We start from the raw sequence: 18,137 nt of genomic DNA, 5'->3' as shown, positions 1-18,137 counted from the left end.
AGGTGCTCCAGCCGGGGTCAGCAGACAGGGACATGTGTCTTGGTGACACCCTCCAGCCGGGGGTGGGTTCCTCCAGCTGGGGGTGGGCTCCCCCCCAGAAGCCACTCAGCCCAGGCCAAAGGAGAGCAACGCGCCTCGCAGAAGGTGCTTTATTTCATTTATCAACAACACGGGGGCGGGAAGGCCCAGCTGCAAGACCCTGTTATCACAACCAGCCTCGGGCCCCTGGCTGGCTCTCTGCTCCCACTTCCGTCTCAGGAGCTGCTGGGCTGGCGATGGGCTCAGCCCGGCTCCCCCGCGGGGGCCCGTCCCCAACCCCCTTGGGAGAAGGCGCCCTCTCAGCCCAACAGTGACTAAGGCGGAGAGTGGTGCCGGCGCCCAGCCACTCCTGCTGAGGAGGAGAGGCCTGGGGGCTGTCTGGAGACCGGGCCCTTCCCAGAGGGTTCCTGCCATAGGTCTGCGAGCCCCCAAAACACCTGCCTACCTGCCGACGGGCAGGGTGGGGGACGCCTGGGATCTCCCACTCCCCTGCCCCGGGACCCTAGTCCTCGCTGGAGTTGTCGAACTCCTCCCAGTCAGACACACTCATCACCTCGGAGGCGAAGTCCGGGTCGGCCTGGCTGCGGTCAGGGGTCCCCCGGGGCGGCTCGAGCAGCAGGGACCGCGGCAGGGTGAGCACACAGGCGGCCAGGCCCGAGATGGAGTTGTCCAGCGGCGGCCCCTCCTCCCAGCTGTCCTTGCCCGCGTCATAGATGTGCACGTAGCCCGTGCGGCTGCCTCGGTTGTGTGAGCGGCCGCCCAGCACGTAGATCCTGCTGTCGAGCACAGCGATGCCCGGTTCCCCGTGCCCGGCCGGCAGCGGGCAGACGGACGACCACTGCCCGGATCTGCAGCTGTAGCAGGCCACCTGCAGGGCAAGGTGCGGGCTCTCAGGGGCTGGGGGCCCCCAGGGAGGGCTCTGACCGGCTGCCGCCCTGCGCCACCTCCCCAGCCCCGCGGCTGTCTCCCCTTTGGCCTGGGGCTGCTGGCTCACTCCCCTCCACCGCTGAAGCTGAAACTCAGAGGCCAAGCGCACGGAGCACTGGGCAAGATGCAGATAAAATGGAGAGACAGGCTTGCTGAGTCGTGATGACTGTCAACATTCTCTTGGGAAGTACCCAGTGGGCCAGTGGTGAGGACTCGCACTTTCCCTGCTGGGGCCCCAGGTTCAATCCCTGGTCAGGGAACTAAGATCCCATAAGACATGTAGTGTGGCCAAAATAGAGAAAAAAAATCATCTTGCCTTCAAAGCTACCCCAAATAGTAAACGTGGGAACCAGGGGAAACGTTCAACCTACTAGTAATCCAAGAATTGCAAAACAGAACCTCAGGGACAGATCGTCAGCTGTTAACGAGCGGGCACTGGGGAAGAAAAGGCACCGGCCAGGCGCCCATCTGACCAGTCAGGGCGGCAACGCGCACAGCTGCACAGAGCCACGTGGACGCCAGCCCTGCCTCTCCCGCTGCGAGGAGGCCTGGCCGCCAGGGCCGGCCTCTGCGGGCGGTAAGCGCAAGGATGTGGACGTGGGCGGACGGGCGACCCTGGATCTTCGGGGACCCCTAATTGCACAGCCCTTGGAAGCAGCAGGGGATGTGTGAAGGCCCAAGATGGGAGGGGAGCTGCCGGCTTGGAAGAGGAAGGGGCCGGAGCGGCCGGCCCAGAGGCTTCCAGAAGCCAATAAGGGCTTCAGCTCACAGCGGCGAGGAGCAGGACCCGGCCCCACCACGGGGGCTGAGCTCTGCTGACACCCCGGGTGAAAGGACGCCGACCCTCCCGGGGCTCCGCCGAGGACGCACCCCTGACTGTCAAGTGAGAGCCACACACTGTCAGCACAGGCGCCCGTGGGTCTAAGGGCCGCACCGGGGGCGGTCTGTCCCAGCTGCCACAGGGACTGAAACGCTGGGGCCTAGCGGCTCTGAGCGCTGGGGGCCCCATCTGGGAACACCCAGCCAGACGGGCTGAGGGCCAGGGAGGGTCCCATCTGGGAACATCCAGCCAGGCGGGCTGAGGGCCAGGGAGGGTCCCATCTGGGGACACCCAGCCAGGCGGACTGAGGGCCAGGGAGGGTCCCATCTGGGGACACCCAGCCAGGTGGGCTGAGGGCCAGGGAGGGTCCCATCTGGGGACACCCAGCCAGGCGGGCTGAGGGCCAGGGAACCTGCATTCCTGGTGAGTTCTCTCCTGATGTGGGTACTGCTGGCCCAGGAGCCACATTTCAAGGACCGAAGCTCTCGCCTCAGGAGATGACCCGAGATACCCAAAGAGCTCCACGGAGCAAACGCTGCTTCAAATGTTACCTGAAATGGCCACAACTTGACCAGCCCCAATGTCAGCGGTCTGATGAACTCTGCACAGCCACTGGGTGGCGTGGGGCGGCCCTCAAACGAGAGGACACACCCACGGAGCCAGGGCAGGTGGGCGGGCGTTCAGGAGGGCTAACACTCCAGGCTGGGGGCCAGATTTCAGGAATTCTTGCCCCTTTCCCCATTTTCCCAGAGTTCTGCAATGTGGTTATACTAACTTTATAATTAAAGCTTTTAAGAACGGTGGAGACAGGTGACACTTCTCTGGGACACCCTGGTGGTGGACACGTGCCATTTGTCTCAACCCCGACTGTGCACCCCCAGGAGTGACCCCAGGCCAGCCGAGTTATCAGCTGTAAGGACGCCACCCTGAGGTGCCAAGTGCGGGGAGGCGGTGGGCGCGGGGGCGACGGGAAGCCTCGCTGCTCTGTTCGGCTCGGCTGCGAAGCTGAAACCGCCCTGGGAAACGCAGCCTAGTAAGCAGGAACGCGCCCGTGTCCCCCCCGCCGCCCGCCTGCTGCGTGGCCGGCTCCTCACTGACACCCGCGGGAGGCGGCCCCGCTCACCTGGTGCACGTCTCTTCGGTAGCCCGCGTCGTTGTTGCTGCCCCCAATCACGTACAGCTTGTCCAGCAGCGTGGCCATGCCGTGCCAGGCCCGCCGCACCGGGCCGTCGGCCAGCGCGTGCCAGGTGTCGCTGCCCGGCTCGTAGCAGTGGGTCTCCCTCAGGTAGTCCTCGCCTCGGCGGCCGCAGGTGACGTACATCTTGCCGTCCAGCGCGGCGCCCGCGTGGGCATAGACCTGCGGCCGGGGGGGCGCCGGTGTGAGCGCGCGCCAGGAGGCCAGGGGCCGCGCGACCCCCGCTCCTCCCGACCCGCATCCTCCCTGGACGCCCCGTCCCGCCCCCCACCTTCCCCACAGAAGACGATTCCAGGGCCCAGAGGCGATGCTGCGCTTCCCCGAGGGGAGCCGCAACCCCTCTTTCCGCACCGCCCCCCCAAGCAGACATGTGCACGGGACCCGGAGAAAACCATCACAGCCCCGTCTTCACAGAGGCCTCCTGACCCCCACGCCCGCCAACCCTCCAGGCCTGTTGTCAGCTCCTTTTTCTGCTCTGATATGATCCTGCGATTTTAAATATGGTGAATCACACTGGTTAAATTTCGAGTATGAACCGGTCTTTGTAATCGACTCTATTTGGTCATGAATTTCTTTTGGAGGGAGAGGGTAATTTGCTAATATGCAGTCACGAAAATTCACATGTAACTGTAGGCATGACACACTTGGTCTATTTTGGGGGGAGAGGCTGCTGTCTTGTATGGTTTTGGTATCAATTTAATAATAACTTCCTAAGGTGAAATGAGAAGTATTCTCTCTCTTCCACTTTCTGGAAGAAAATAATCGGTATTTTCTTCAAAAGTTCGGTAAATTCTCCAGTTAAACTATCTGGGCCTGGACGTCATTTCCGTAACAGGTACGGGGCCATTCAAATCATCTGCTTAGTTTTCTGGGTGTCCTAGCACGTTGTTTCGGAGGAACTGGTGTGTTTCACCGCCTTCTGACAGGGCGGTGTCATGCAGCCCCCTCCCGCCGCCGTTCTTGACACTTTCAGCTAAGCTGTTTCCGCTGCCTTCCTCAGGCTCCCTAGACGCCTGTCCCTGCCATTGACCTGTGCAGACCCGGCGTCTCACCAGGTCTCCTCTAACAGCCCCCCTTCCGCTCTGCTGACTTCTGCTCTGGTGCCTGTTCCTTCGCCTCCTCTGCTTGCTTTGGGCTCGCTCTGCTCTCACTTTTCCAGATTCTTGAGGGATGAGCTCAGATCACTCAGTTGAGACTTTCCCCTTCCCTAATGAACGCTTTCAGTGCCGCAAACGCCCCTCTCAGCACAGCTTCAGCGGGCACGCCACAAAACTTGACAAGCTATCTTTTCATTCTCACTCAGATCAAGGTCCCAGGTCCCTTGCTGGGTTGTCATCTTATCTCAACCTTTTGAGTTTTCCAAGTTTTACACACACATCCAGAGTTCCAGGTAGTGCTGAGCAGGAGGAAGTGGGAAGGACCTTGAGACAGGTGGGAGTGTGGGCCCGCCCTGCGGGAATCCTGAAGGCCCCTGTAGGGGCTGTACGCCCACGTCTGCAGACCCGCAGACCCCCTGGCCTAGCAATGCCCCCAAGCCGGTCCGAGCTAACCCCCAGCCAGCACGGCCCTGGTCTGCCCTCCTGAAGCCTGGCTGCCAACCGGCCGTGCCCGGCAGCTCACGTCTGTCATGTCCTTCCCACTACCCACGCCTGGACCACCCACGGGCCGGAGCCTGCTCCCTCTCTACACATGCACGCCCCTTGCTCCGCCGCCTCCTCCCAGCCTGGAAGGGTCTGTTCCTCCCAATGGCTGCCATCCTTCCTGGACATGGTCGCACTGACACCTCCCCGCCCCCACAAACAGCCCAGCGAGGCCCTCCTCGAGCACCGAGCACCACCGCTGGGCTCGGCCCCAAGTCCCTTTCCGGATCTGTGCAGTGACCGAGAGCGCCCTCTGCCGCTAGGCTCAGCCACTGCCAGCACTGGGTCCCCGGGGCTGCTGACCGAACAGGCCAAAGTGAGGAGCCAGGCCGCCGGGGAGAAGCGCCGGCTGAGGGCCGAGGCCGCCCCTCCGTGGCCAGGCTGAGAAGCGCAGCCTCCCGTCCACACAAAGAGCCCCTGCAGCCCCTCCCGCTCCCCTCCGCGGGGGGTGGGGTCCGCCAGCGTCCGCGGCGGCTCCAGGACCCCGGTCTCTCCCCAGCACAATCTGCCCCCTTCTCCTGAACAGGCAGGGAATGCTCTCCAGAAGGGCTTCCTCCCCAAAGTGGCCGAGGAGCGGGGTGCTGGGGAAGGGGGGGCGCAGTAAAGAGGGGACGGGAGGGAGAAAGGGGGAACGGAGGGGAAGGAGGGAGGGGAGGGGGGGACAGGGTCAGGGAGGGACAGGGTCAGGGAGGGGAGGGGGACAGGGTCAGGGGAGGGGGAGGGACAGGGTCAGGGAGGGAGGGGGGAGGGGGGGGGGGGGACAGGGTCAGGGAGGGAGGGGAGGGGGGACAGGGGAGGGGAAGGGGGGACAGGGTCCAGGGAGGGGACAGGGTCAGGGAGGCAGGGAGGGGGGGACAGGGTCAGGGAAGGACAGGGTCAGGGAGGGGGGGGGACAGGGTCAGGGGAGGGGAGGGAGGGGGGAGGGGGGACAGGGTCAGGGGAAAGGGGGGAGGGGGACAGGGTCAGGAGGGGGGGGACAGGGTCAGGGAGGGGGAGGGGGGGGGGACAGGGTCAGGGGACAGGGCGGAGGGGGAGGGGAGCAGAAGGGGCAGGGAGGCAGGAGGCCATCTGGCCAAGGCCTCGGGCAGGACACAGCCATCCTTGCTCTGCTCTGCCCAGTGCCGAGAGGTGCTCACAGATGCTGCGACCCGGGGTGCAGCACAGACCAGCAAGGACCCCTCTTGCCCTGAGGTCCTGTGTCTGGTTTGGGGGCCAGGGTCTCAGCACCCCAAGTCCTTAAGCTCAGAGAGCCACCCCCTTCAAGCATCACCTCTGCAAGATGAACAGGTTAACATGTTTAAGCTGTACCGTGCGGGACACAGGATTTACAGAAACAGACAGGAAAAATGGCACTTCTGAAACGTTTCTGGCTTCGTGAAGGGCCTGCCCTCTGGGGCTCTGAGGCTGTGGGGTCCTGCCTCTCCCGTCCCTCCCGTCCCCCTCTGGACATGGCCCGGCTCACCTCAGTGGAGCCAGGGGGCAGGCAAGGGGAAGGCTTCCGTCCCCACTGAACTGCAGGGTCACAGCAGCTGCCAGGGCCCAAGGGGAGGAGACCCAGAAGGGGGTGGAACTCGGGAAGGGGGCCTCTCCCAGTGCCGCTGGGAGCCCCCCCCACTGAAGCTCAGGGCACAGCTCATGGAGGCAAGAGGGCCTGGTCCTGGGCCTGGCCCGGCCTCCACTGTGTGAACCTGGGAGGGGTCCCTCGGGGGGCTTCCTTACCTCCCTCTTGAGCGGCGCCACGTAGGCCCAGGAGTTGGTGGCGGGGTCGTAGCGCTCCACGGCGGTCAGATCGTTGTGGTAGTCTCGGCCCGCCACCGCGTAAATGTAGCCGCCCACCACGCACACGCACAGGTCCGCGTGCTCCTGCTGCAGCGGCTGGATCTGGAACCAGCGGTTGTGCCTCGGGTCGTACCTCGTGAGACAGGGGACAGTGCGTCAGCAGGCCCCTCCCCCAGCACGCCCGCACAGCCTGGAGGGCAGGACCAGGAGCCTCCTGGTGTGACTCACAGCGGCTTCCAGACCCTCACATCCATCTCACCGTCTCACTCCCAGGTCCCCACGGCTCTGTGCTCACGGAGGCCCGCAATTATGGTCTCTCGACTGGACGCCTGGGCACAACAGCCTCCAGCCAGACACCCCATTTTTAGCCTTTGCCCCAAACACAAGTGGATGCACTCGGCAGTTGCTTCTTCTCGCCGCGGCCCTTCCCTGCCAGCCAGGAAGACCACACAGAGCCGGGCGTGAGTGGATCTGGGCCTCAGCCTTGTTCGCTCGGCTCCGCGCCCGGTGGGGTGATGCTGCCTACCACGAGGGACCGAGGGGTCGACACGCGTGATGAGCCCCTTCAAGCGCTGTGGCCCACGGCTGTGGTCCCGCGCCCGGGGAACCTGGCTCGGGGCAGATCGCACTCGGTCTGCTCAGGAGAGACCAGGCTGAGTGAGGCTGTCAGTGGCGGAGCCGGTCACTCACTGGGTGGCCATCACGGCCCTCGGTGCTGGCACCCAGGGCCTTCTTCCACTGCAAGCCAGGAAACAGGCCCAAGGGGGCAGAGCCCGTCAGCCTGTTCCCGGGGAGGAGGGCGGGGCCGAGGCGGGAGGGCGGGGCCCAGCCGGGGGCGGGGTCGAGGTTATGAAGGCGTGGTTTCCTCCTTTCTGAACTGAGTACCCACTTCCCATCTAACCACAGAGCGTGCCAAGCTCTGGATCTCCCCTGCGTCTTGGGGCAGCGACAGCAGGGGAGGCCGAGGGCTGCTGTCGCTGTCCCCTCCTGGCCCAGGGTCCGTCCGCGGGCTGTGCCCAGCCAGACCCGCCCCTGAGCAAGGTTGGCACCAGCTCACAGCTGCCTGAGGCAGCCAGCAACCTGTGTCTGCTATGCGCCTGTCCGCTTGTGCGGGGGGAAGCTTCCCAGAGGCCCCAGATGCGGAGACCAGCCTGGAAGCCTCCAGGAGCAGAGGCTGGGGGGCCTGCCCCACTTCCGCTGCTCTGGCCCAAAGGAACAGGCTCGGAAGACCCCAGACTCACAGACAGAAAGCACGGCCTGCTCCGGACCTCGTGCCCGGCACACGGCTGACAGCAGAGCTGGGGATGCAGGGATTCGGCCTGAGGTGAGGTGGGGCTTGTGGGCCTGCCCCGCCCCCGGGCTGAGGCCTGCGCGCTGGGGGAGCGGGGTGACAGGCAGCCACCCTCCAAGGAGGCTGTGCAGCTAGGAGAGCGGAGCTAAGGGCACAGGAGAGGGAAGCTGGGCCGGGCTGCGAGGGCAGAGGGTGCCGGGGTGGCCGTGCCCCCAGGCCTGGAGCCCCCCCTTCCTGCCGCGGCACTCCCTGCAGCCCTGCACCCGCCAGAGGGCGGGGGGCGCCTGGGGGGCGCGGGTCTCCCAGGAGAGGAGCCGAGAGTGGGAGGAGCCAACGCCGCGGGCAGCCCCCAGCCGGGGCCCCTACCTCCAGCAGCGGGACTCCGCGCGGAAGCCCTGAACGTTGTTGTCCCCTCCGATCAGGTACACGAAGTTGTTGAGCACCGCGATGCCCTGGTTGGACATGCGGGGCGCCAGGGACGCGGTGAAGTGCTTCCACTCCCCCAGCAGCGGGTTCAGGTACTTGGCCTGGTCGCTGAGGACGGTGGACGGCGTGGAGTGGATGCCCCCGAAGCCCACCACGCACTGGAAGTCGGAGCGCAGCTCGGTCTGCGGGCCCTGCAGGCTGGGCTGCAGGCTCTCGTTCCGGTGGTACCTGAGGGCTTCGGCCACGGTGTCCCTCAGCGGGCTGGGCTCCAGCTTGTCGTGCAGCCGCTGCAGGACCTCGGCCTCCATGAGGGGGAAGCGCACGGTCTCCAGGAGCTTGGGCGGCTCATGCAGCGGGAGCCGGTCGGCCTGCACCTGCTCCGGCGGGTAGTGGTAGAGCAGGGCGCCCTCGTACACCTCCGTCTCGCAGGACACCTCCAGGCGGTTGCTGCTCAGGAGGGCGTAGACCTTCTCCAGGGGCAGCTGGCGGTACTTGTCAGTCCGCGAGAAGGCCACGAAGTTCTTGAGGATGTAGGCGTCCAGCTGCTCGGTCAGGCGGCTCAGGTCAAAGAGCTCGGCCAGCCGGTAGACGTCGAGGATGTTGTCCTCGTCCACCCAGGGCGTGAGGAAGTCGCAGCAGAAGTGAATGATCTCTGGGATCTGTGGGCAGAGCGGGCCGTCGAGCCCAGGCCGGTGTCCCTGGGGCACCTGGGAGGGCCAGCACGCGGGGGCAAGCCACCAACAGCACCAACAAACAGGAGCCGGTGGGCCGAGCACTTGGAAGCGTCACACCCGGCAAGGCAGAAGCCCAGCGAGTGAAACCCAAGACGGAGCTGGGCAGCGGGGGTGAAGGGAGGGCCGCCCCCTCGGGCCGGAGCCTCACCTGGAGCTGGCAGGCAGCGACCAGCGTCTCCTGGACGTTGCTCAGGCTGAGCTCCAGCTCGGCCGTGTAGATGAAGTGCAGGATCTGGCGCATCGCGCTGTAGGACACGCCGTGGATCAGGACCTCCTCCTGCCCCATCTCCTTCAGGCCCCCCGCGAACATGCCCCTGCACAGGGAAGACAGGGCGCGGCCGGTGACGCCCGCGGGGCTGCCAGAGGGGCGGGCCGAGGCCGGCTCGCACCCTGAGCCGTCCCGCGGAGGCGCCCGCAGCTCCTGACCAAGCTTGGGACTGTTCTGGAAACTCCATCTCACACGGCCCAGGACCTGCACGTGCGCCCCCGGGCGCGGGGCCAGCGGGCTTTCTGCTGCGTCCGCCCGTGTGATTCCCGGGGCTCAGCGGGAGAGGATGAATGGGAAGCAAACAGTAAACGTCTCCGCTCAGCATCCCTGCCCCTGCAACCACTCAGCACCGGGAACCGGTCACGGGGCCGGCCCCACAGTGAAGCGAGTGGCAAGACCCCCAAGCACGGAGCTAAAGCTGGAGGACAGACAGAAGACAGGGCACTGCCGGGTGTGGAGTCGCCGTCAAGGACTGAGACGGGGCGTCTGACGGAGGAGCAGCCAGCCCGAGGGGCCCCTGCCCGAGGAGACCATGGAGGCGGCGGGCGCCCAGGCCCAGGGCCAGGATGACCTTGCAGGCCGGCCGCCGGGGGGCAGGGAGCCTGGGCCACATGCTGCTAGGCAGGGTCGGGTCTGGATGGACACCAGGCAAAGGAGGTGCCGTCGGGGAACTGATCCCAGGTTTGACCAAGGGACCTCAGATTCCAGGCTCCATGGGGCAGGGTGGAGAGGCTGCAGTGGGGGCAGGAGGCCCCGGTAGGCCTGGGGATTGGAGGGGAGACCCGATCTGGGGCTGTCCAAGGGTAGCCAGGACCCAGGGGTGAGGGGTCAGCGGGAGCCCGTCCCGGGCGCTACAGAGCAGGCACCTCTTAACGTCCCAGCTGCGGGGTCAGTCAGGGGCTAGAGGCGGCGGTGGTGGTCAGGGAAGCCTTGGGGCTGAAACGGGTCAGCAGCACGCTGCCAGAGTGGCCGTGTTCCATTTCGACACACGCACACTCACAAGACTGACAGGACATGAAGCGGTGGAAGGCTCCGCCCGCCCTCGGCTCCGGCCCCCAGCTGCCCTCCCAGGGAGGCACCATCCCGAGGCAGGGGCCACGCCTGGATCCACACCCAGCTCTGCCTTCAACAGGGCACCTTGCAAACGGCCTGGATTACCAGCACCCACAGGGCTGCCCCTGGGCAAAGGCGCCAAAGGACGCAGCCACGCACACTGGGGTCCCCCAGGGTTCCTTCTCGTCTCCCGTCGTTTTGCCCGATGGACGGTTCTGCCCCAGGAGCTGGTGGGAATGCCGGGATCAGTTCCGGGAGAGCCACTGCTGGGTCAAAGGGTCCACACGCTCCCACCTGGATGCCTCCGCCACAGCCTGTCATGAAGCCCCACCTCGGGGCGGCGGGGCCTGCCCTGGACACCCCTGGAAGCAGAGGGTGAGGACGCTGGCTCCAGCCGCCGGGGGGCGAGGGAGAAACCTGGCAGCGGACGGACGGGATGGACAGAGGCTTGGGTCGCGGGTTCAGCAGCTGTTTTCACTTTCTCTTCCAAAGAGTGCAGGTGTTTCCCCAATTCCTCTTAGACTCGTATCTCGTCAACTCAAAGAAGCTGGAGCCTCTGTGCATCTCTGGTGTGAATGTGAATTAGAGCAGCTGCTGTGGAAGACAGTTTGGGGTTCCTCAAGACACGACACACAGAACTGCAGAATGTTCCAGCAATTCCGCGTCTGAGTACGTACTCCACAGAACTGAAAGCAGGGCCTCCAAGAGACATCTGCGCCCCACGCTCACAGCAGCTTTCCTCACAAGAGCCGAGAGGGGACAACCAGTGTCCGTCGACAAGGTGGGCAAGCTGCAGCGCAACAAACGGCAGCGCGTTACTCGCCTCGGGAAGGACGGCCTGGCGCCCGCCGCGGCCCGGGTGAGCCTCGGGGACACGCCGCTCGGCCAAAGCAGCCGGTCCTCGAAGGACAGACATCGCCCGCTTCCACTCATACGAGGTCCCGGAGCAGTCACGGAGACAGAAGCACAAGGTGGCCGTACAAGGCGGCTGCCCGGGCCGGGAGGGGGGCCACGGGAACTGTTGCTCGGCTGCAGGCTCCGCGTCACAGCTTGGAACGGTTCCGGAGGCTGCACCAGAATGCATGTAAGGACACTGACCTGCACGCTGAAATGGTCACAATGGTCAAGCTGTAGGTTTTCTAAAAATCACAATAAAAGAGAAACGTGCACCGAGTGTCCAGCAGGCGGGGATGGCCACATGAGTGGAGGACACAGCACGCCTGCAGCTCCCGCGGACACAAGGAGGCCCAAGCAGCCCATCCTCAGGGGACCAGCCTCAACATCCACTGCAAGGGCTGACGCTGAAGCTCCAGTACTTTGGCCACCTGATGCGAAGAAGTGACTCATCAGAAAAGACCCTGATGCTGGGAAAGGTTGAAGGCAGGAGGAGAAGGGGACGACAGGGAATAATATGGCATCACTGACTCGATGCACGAGAGTCTGAGCAAGCTCCGGGAGTTGGTGATGGACGGGAGGCCTGGCGTGCTGCTGTCCATGGGGTCGCCAAGAGTCGGGCACGCCTGACAACGGGCAGCACAGACCACAAAGAGGGCCCTGGCAGGCCCCAACCAGGCAGCGCCGGGCGCCCCTGGCTGCCTGGGCCCCTGGCCCTGAGGGGACGGGCGTGCCTCCAGCCCGGACACCCCCTCCACACCCTTGAGACCAGGTGTGTCTCGGAATCCAAAAGTTTCAGCTGGAGAAAACACTTAGCTGCCACACGTATGATGTCACAACCCTCCATGGGAGTCTAAAATCAACACCTCGAATCCAAATACCTCAGTGTTTCCGAACCAGAAGTGAGATAAAAGTAAAGAAGTCTCGTCTCAGTTCAGGACAGGTTGCATGGTTTAATGAATTTGTGCCAAACTTTACATTTAAAAACAAAAAAACAAGCTGGTAAAGCAGAAGAATCCAACTCTCCCCTTCCTCTCAGAGACCAGCTGTCCAGACAGGCTAGACAGCTGTCCACCAACAAAGCAGCTCTGGGGACCTCCGGAGGGCAGGGCCGAGGTTCAGCAACACACTGGAGCCCAACAAAGCAGAACAGAGCAGCTCCGAGTTATCAGAGGTTCGGGGTTGAGAAGTATGAAACAGGCTTTGCAAGAGACACCCTGTGGAGGCTGAAGGCTGGGTGAGTGCGGGGCGTGGGCAGGGGCACAGCCGTGCTCGCCACGCTTTCCTACCCGGACAGCGACTCAGCGGCGGGGATGGGCGCTGGACACGACTCCATGCCCCTCGCCTGTCTCGAGAGGCCCACACGCCGGCTCAGGCTGGTAAGCGCCTTGTATCAGAAGAGAGGCTCCCTAACAGGGAGCAGCTGTCCCTCTGCAAGCAAGGCCCAGGGACGGGGGTCTGCTGCCCCATGAGCCCGGGCCTCACGGAGGGTTTCACACTCTGATTCATGAACAACTCAGCTTCCTCTGTGTTGGCTGACCCACAGAGCAGACCAGGGGGCTGTCAGCCCCAGCTGCACGTTGCCGAGAGCCTGGCAGACACCCCACAGGACATCCCCTGCGGGGCCCAGCTACGGGCCCACAGCCTCCAAAGGCCTTCGCTTCACTCTCGCTCGCGTCAGAGACCTTCCCAAGTCTCACTGCGTCATTTCAACCCGAGTCAATAAGCGAAATGAATAATAAAGAAAAAAACCTGCATAAGCTTGGGAATCATCATTTCACACGTGTTTATCAGAGATAAGTGTGGGCTCTCCCTGGTCCCAGGGGGAGAGGGTGTCAGCCTGCACAATGACCAGGCTGGAGAGGAGAGCACCTCCCAGGAGAAGCCTGCCCAGGGCCAGCTGCCAAGGGCTGAGGACGGCTCCTGGAGGACGCGGGAGACACAGGAGGCCTCCCGCAGGTAGGAGAGGCGGCGCCTGCCCCCGGCCCACAGAAGAGGGCCGTGACTGGGACAGACAGCCGACGTGGGGAGAGAAGCTCCACGTGGAGGGCTTTCGAGGGTGCGGCCAGGAGGCCCTGAGCCGGGGGGACCCCAGTGCTGGACCTTCTGGGCTCTGAGGCCTCCCTGAGGGGGCTCCTGGCCACCCTGCCCCACCCGCTGCCCAGGATTTCAAAGCTTGTGAAGAGTAAACACCCATGAACCGAAGGGTCGCTGCCGTCCCTGGACACGCCCAGCCACCACTGGGTCGCCCTCTCCATACCCTCCTTCCGGAGAACAGGCTGCGCTTACACCATGAAGAAACATTTTGCTCATTAGCTTCTAAAATCAAAAGACGAGAACTATGGCCGAGCCTTGAAGAGAAAAGGACCCAATGGAATGGAGAGGGTCTCCGGCCCAGAGCCCTGTCCACCGGGGCGGCAGGGGGGCCGCCCCTCGCCAGGCCAAGTCGGAGCAGAGGCATCTCTGCCCAACGTGCCTGGGGCTGGGCAAGCCTCTCGAAGGAGACTGAGAAACTCGGGGGGTCACAGCACCCACAGGCAGGGTCGGGGGCCGAGGCCCACGGGATGAGTTGGCGTGAGTGGGAGGCGGCCGGCCCGGTAAGCGTGTGAACGGGGCTGTGTGGACGACACGCGTGCAGTGCTGACCGCCCGCGACGGTCCTCACGGGCGTCCCCAGAGGAGCCGGGGCGCGAGTGGGCTTCCTGACGGTGTCACAGGAACTCTGCATGGGGCTGAGATGAAGGCATAAAGCCTCGTAAGGTCTTGAAAAACGGCGGTGGTTAGAGAGGCAGCAAGGGCAAATGTGGCCCAGTGGGAACACATCCAGCTCTTTGTAACACTCTTCTTCTCAACATTTCCACAGGCCTGAACGTTCTTTAAAATGAAATGACAGGGAGCCAGAGTAAAGTAGAGAGAGAATCTGTGCCACACCAAGATACTGTAACTTACTGCTGGAAAAGTCACCCTGGAAAATACAGCATCATACGCAGAGCCAAGGATACTACCTTTAAAACAAAACAAGAGCAGAGAACACGCGCCTACTGACCGGAAGTAGTCGCAGGAGGCAGCCAGCAGGATGCGGTGGGCCTCGAGCTGCTTCCCCTCCACCACCAGGACCACATCGAAGAGGATGCCGCTGTCCCGCAGGGCCAGCAGCCCCCGGAGCAGCGCCTGGGAGTGCTGGGCGCTCCGGTAGGTGTTGCTGACGCAGTGTGGGTGGGAGGGCTGCGTGGGCAACTTGCAGAGCCGGGCGAGCTGCTGCTCTTCCGCCATCCTGACCACCGCTCCCGACCTCAGCTCCGCGGCTGTCAGCTGGCAAGACATGGGCGAGCGGTGAGCCCGGGGGGCCACGCAGGGCTGGCTGCACTGCTCTGGGGCCTCCCTCGAGCTCACCCGTGCTTTCCCCGGAGGTTCAAGCCTCTGGCCCCTTCTTCCCTCCCACCACAGTCCAGACGTGGGGCCTCCTTCCTCCCGACCTGTGTTCCTTCACAACTAAGACCCTCCTTCCCATTTCATCTCCTTTAGCGTCGCTGTGAGACAGAAGGTTCTAGAGATGGACCAACCCATGGGAACCCAGCCGGTAGAACCCCTGTGTGGTGAACCTCAGAGTGAGGCCCCTCAGCCAAGGAAAGTGAAAGTGAAAGTGAAGTTGCTCAGTCGTGTCCGACTCTTTGCAACCCCATGGACTGTAGACTACCAGGCTTCTCTGTCCATGGAATCTTCCAGGCAAGAATACTGGAGTGGGTTGCCATTTCCTTCTCCAGGAGATCTTCCCGACCCAGGGATTGAACCCAGGTCTCCTGCATTGTAGGCAGACGCTTTACCGTCTGAGCCACCAGGGAAGTCCCTCAGTCAAGGAAAGGGGCCTAAAGACAGCCAGTCCCTCGGGGCATTCTAAAATCCCTAGAGGAGAAACAAGGACCAGCGCAGACCAGTTCTCAAGGGCTCTTCCTCTCTCCTATTGCGAAAGAACACTGGGTTCCCAACACAGGAACGGATGCAAAAGAAAAAAAAAAAAAAGACACCAGGGGCCTCCTAGGAGATTCCGAGATTAGAATTCCATGCTTCCACCGCAAGGAGGGTGGGACAGATCCCTGGTTGGGAAACTAAGATCCTGAATGCTGAGCCAACCAGAAGTGAGTAGGGACAGCTTGCTGCTTCAGTCAAGGGGCAGCCAGTCCGCCCTGCACCAAGCTGGGGGGCCAAGCTGTGCACCCTCCAGGCCACAGGACCGCCAGCCAGCGGGCCACGCGCCACAGGCCACGAACATCAGCCTTCCCCACCCCACGCTCCTCCACGATCCCCTCCCCTAATGTGCTGCTTTTCAACCCCCTACTGGACCTCTGAAAGAAAAAATAAGAGATTCTACTATAAACAAAAAAAGTATATGATGAAATTTAAATTTCCTTCCCACTTACATCCCCAACCAGATCCCCTCTCAGAGGAGAGTATTCTACTTCCCCTCACCCTTCCAGGCAGCATCGATGCACTTGCAGGCAAGGCTGTAGAACTAAGTTCCCCCCTTTAAGCAGATGTTACACCTTTACCTCGTATCCCTCCCACAGTCCATTGTGCGGTTAATCCTATTTTATTTAACCAATCCTTTTCAGGGAGACGTTTGGGTTTCCTCCAATTGTTTGCTGTTGCCAACAGCTTTGCACTGAAAATCAGAGACGAAATGAGGAACTTTTACTGGATACCGAGCTGCTGGGTTATCTTGATTTGACTGTGCAGTGGATCTAATAGATACTGCCAAAATGCCTTCCACAGAGGGTGTACCAACTTATTCTCCCACCAGCAAAGAGAGAGAACCAGATTCCAACCAGTGTGTAGGACACCAACAGCGTTTCTTTTTCATCTTTGCTGACTTAACATTAAAAAAACAGCATTTCACAGTGAACTTTGTTTTGGTAACTGACGAAATTTCAGAAACTAAGAAGGGGAATGCCGCACATCCATTGGGACTGCCGGCCCATGCCTGTTTTTCTGAAGTACAGTTCGTTTACCTTGGGAGCTCACTCTCTGGCACCTTCAGCGAGCCCTTCCTTAGGCTCGGTATACCCTCAACCCGTAACGATCCCAGCCATCACAAGCAAGGCCCCGCGTGCAGCCATGTGCGGTTCAGAGCTACCGAGGGAGGAGAAAGGAGGCTTCACGCCCCAAGCAGGTACAAACTCAAGGACGCTAAATGCACTTCCGTAAACTCGTGGATGACAGGGTCGGAACATCTCCGAAGACATGTCCGACGACACCCTTTCCTGAGGAGGCACCCCAGTCCTCTGCGGGGCCCAGGCAGCGTCTGCACGAGGCAAGGGCTGCAACAAAGGGAGGGGGTCCTAGTCCCGGGAGGGGGGGCCGCGCGGCGTGGACGGGTGAAGCGCTCCGGGGCGTCGCGGCCGCGGGGCAGGGAGGCGCCCGGGAAGCAGGCGCTGGGCCCGCGGGGGCCAGAGGGGCGGCCGGCCCTCCCGGCCGAGGCGTCGCGCTGACAGCATGGCCTCCAGGGCTGTCCGGTTCGGGCCGCGCCGCGCGTGCGGGGCCGAGGCGGGCGGGCCGGGGTCCAAGGTCGCGTCGGAGGGGACGGCGTCCGATCGGCCGCCTGTTGCAGGGCGGCCAGCGAAGCGCCGGGAGGCGGCCCCGAAAGACGCGCGGGGGGCGCCAGGCCCGCCCGGGGCCCGCTCGCCGGCGCGCCCGGGGCCCGCCGCGCCCGGGGGGTCCCGCCCGCCGCCCCCGCCACGTCAGGCTGCGGCTCGCCTCGGGCCGCCGCCCCCCTCCGCCTCAGTGCGCTCCGGGCCGGCGCCCGCGCCTGCCCGCGACAGCGCCCGCGCGTCCGCTCCGGGCCCGGGGTCCGAACCCGGCCCCGCGCACCGAGACGCCCGCCGGCCCGCGACCGTCGCTCACCTGGCGCCGCCGCAAGCCGAGGCCGCACTCGCGGGGGCGGGGCGCGCGGGGCGGGGCCTCGGGGCGTCACGTGGGCACGCCGCGCAGGCGCCGTGGGGACGCGGGGCGGGGCGGGGCGGGGCGGGGGCGTGCCCGGGGCCGGGGCGGGGCGGGGCCGCAGGCGTGTCGTGGGGCCCGGACGGAGGCGGAGGGCCCGGGCTGCCGAGTGTCTGCGCGGTTCTCGGTTCCCTACCCCCTCGCCCGGCGCGGCAGACCCAGCAAAGAATGAGGACGTGAAGGAATGCGTTCTGGCAAGGGGTGGCGTCCTGTAAATCCGTTTCCTTCTTCTTCCCCTCTGTCCCTCCCTCGGGGTCCCCTGAGTCGCCCGCCGCCTGCTGGATGCTGGCGGGGACATAATCACCGCCAGTGTGAACAGGTGTTTTCCTGTTTACCGAGATTCTAGAGTCAGTCTAGGAAGTCAAGAATTACCTGGCGTAACAGGCAAACTTGGCCTTGGAGTACAGAATGAAGCAGGGCAAAGGCTACTACAGTTTTGCCAAGAGAACGCCCTGGTCATAGCAAACACCCTCTTCCAACAACACAAGAGAAGACTCTACACATGGACATCACCAGATGGTCAACACTGAAATCAGATTGATTATATTCTTTGCAGCCAAAGATGGAGAAGCTCTATACAGTCAGCAAAAACAAGACTGGGAGTTGACTGTGGCTCAGATCAGGAACTTCTTATTGCCAAATTCAGACTTAAATTGAAGAAAGTAGGGAAAACCGCTAGACCATTCAGGTATGACCTAAATCAAATCCCTTATGATTATACAGTGGAAGTTACAAATGGATATAAGGGATAGATCTGACAGAGTGCCTGATGAACTATGGATGGAGGTTCGTGACATTGTACAGGAGACGGATCAAGACCATCCCCAAGAAAAAGAAGTGCAAAAAGCCAAAATGGTTGTCTGAAGAAGCCTTACAAATAGCTATGAAAAGCAGAGACGTGAAAAGCGAAAGAGAAAAGAAATATATACTCAATGCAGAGTTTCAAAGACTAGCAGGGAGAAATGAGAAAGCCTTCCTCAGTGATCAATGCAAAGAAATAAAGGAAAACAACAGAATGGGAAAGACTAGAGATCTCTTCAAGAAAATTAGAGATACCAAGGGAACATTTTATGCAGAG

The 18,137-nt window shown here is 62.9% G+C and overlaps 1 protein-coding gene across 5 annotated transcripts; it reads right to left on the bottom strand.

Annotated features, from left to right (window-relative positions):
- Positions 1-118: 118 nt before the first annotated feature.
- On the bottom strand, positions 119-17,018 carry KLHL22 (kelch like family member 22). Of its 5 annotated transcripts, none has more exons than XM_018044850.1 (7): positions 16,964-17,018; positions 14,112-14,377; positions 9,000-9,165; positions 8,058-8,776; positions 6,341-6,533; positions 2,910-3,143; positions 119-907 (listed from the first exon to the last, which is right to left on the bottom strand). In XM_018044850.1, exons 2-7 carry the CDS (start codon positions 14,336-14,338, stop codon positions 542-544), a joined length of 1,905 nt encoding a protein of 634 aa, XP_017900339.1. In that variant the 5' UTR covers positions 14,339-14,377; positions 16,964-17,018; the 3' UTR covers positions 119-541. The 5 variants fall into 5 exon arrangements, with proteins under 5 accessions (XP_017900339.1, XP_017900341.1, XP_017900340.1 ...); XM_018044852.1 differs by lacking the exon at positions 16,964-17,018 and adding an exon at positions 16,072-16,483; XM_018044851.1 differs by lacking the exon at positions 16,964-17,018 and adding an exon at positions 15,613-16,018.
- Between the last annotated feature and the right edge of the window lie 1,119 nt (positions 17,019-18,137).

This window comes from Capra hircus, unplaced genomic scaffold (assembly GCF_001704415.2).
Source record: "Capra hircus breed San Clemente unplaced genomic scaffold, ASM170441v1, whole genome shotgun sequence".
Lineage (NCBI taxonomy): Eukaryota > Metazoa > Chordata > Mammalia > Artiodactyla > Bovidae > Capra > Capra hircus.
Note: the sequence above shows the minus strand (reverse complement) of the source record. Positions and strands in the feature narration are given on the sequence as shown.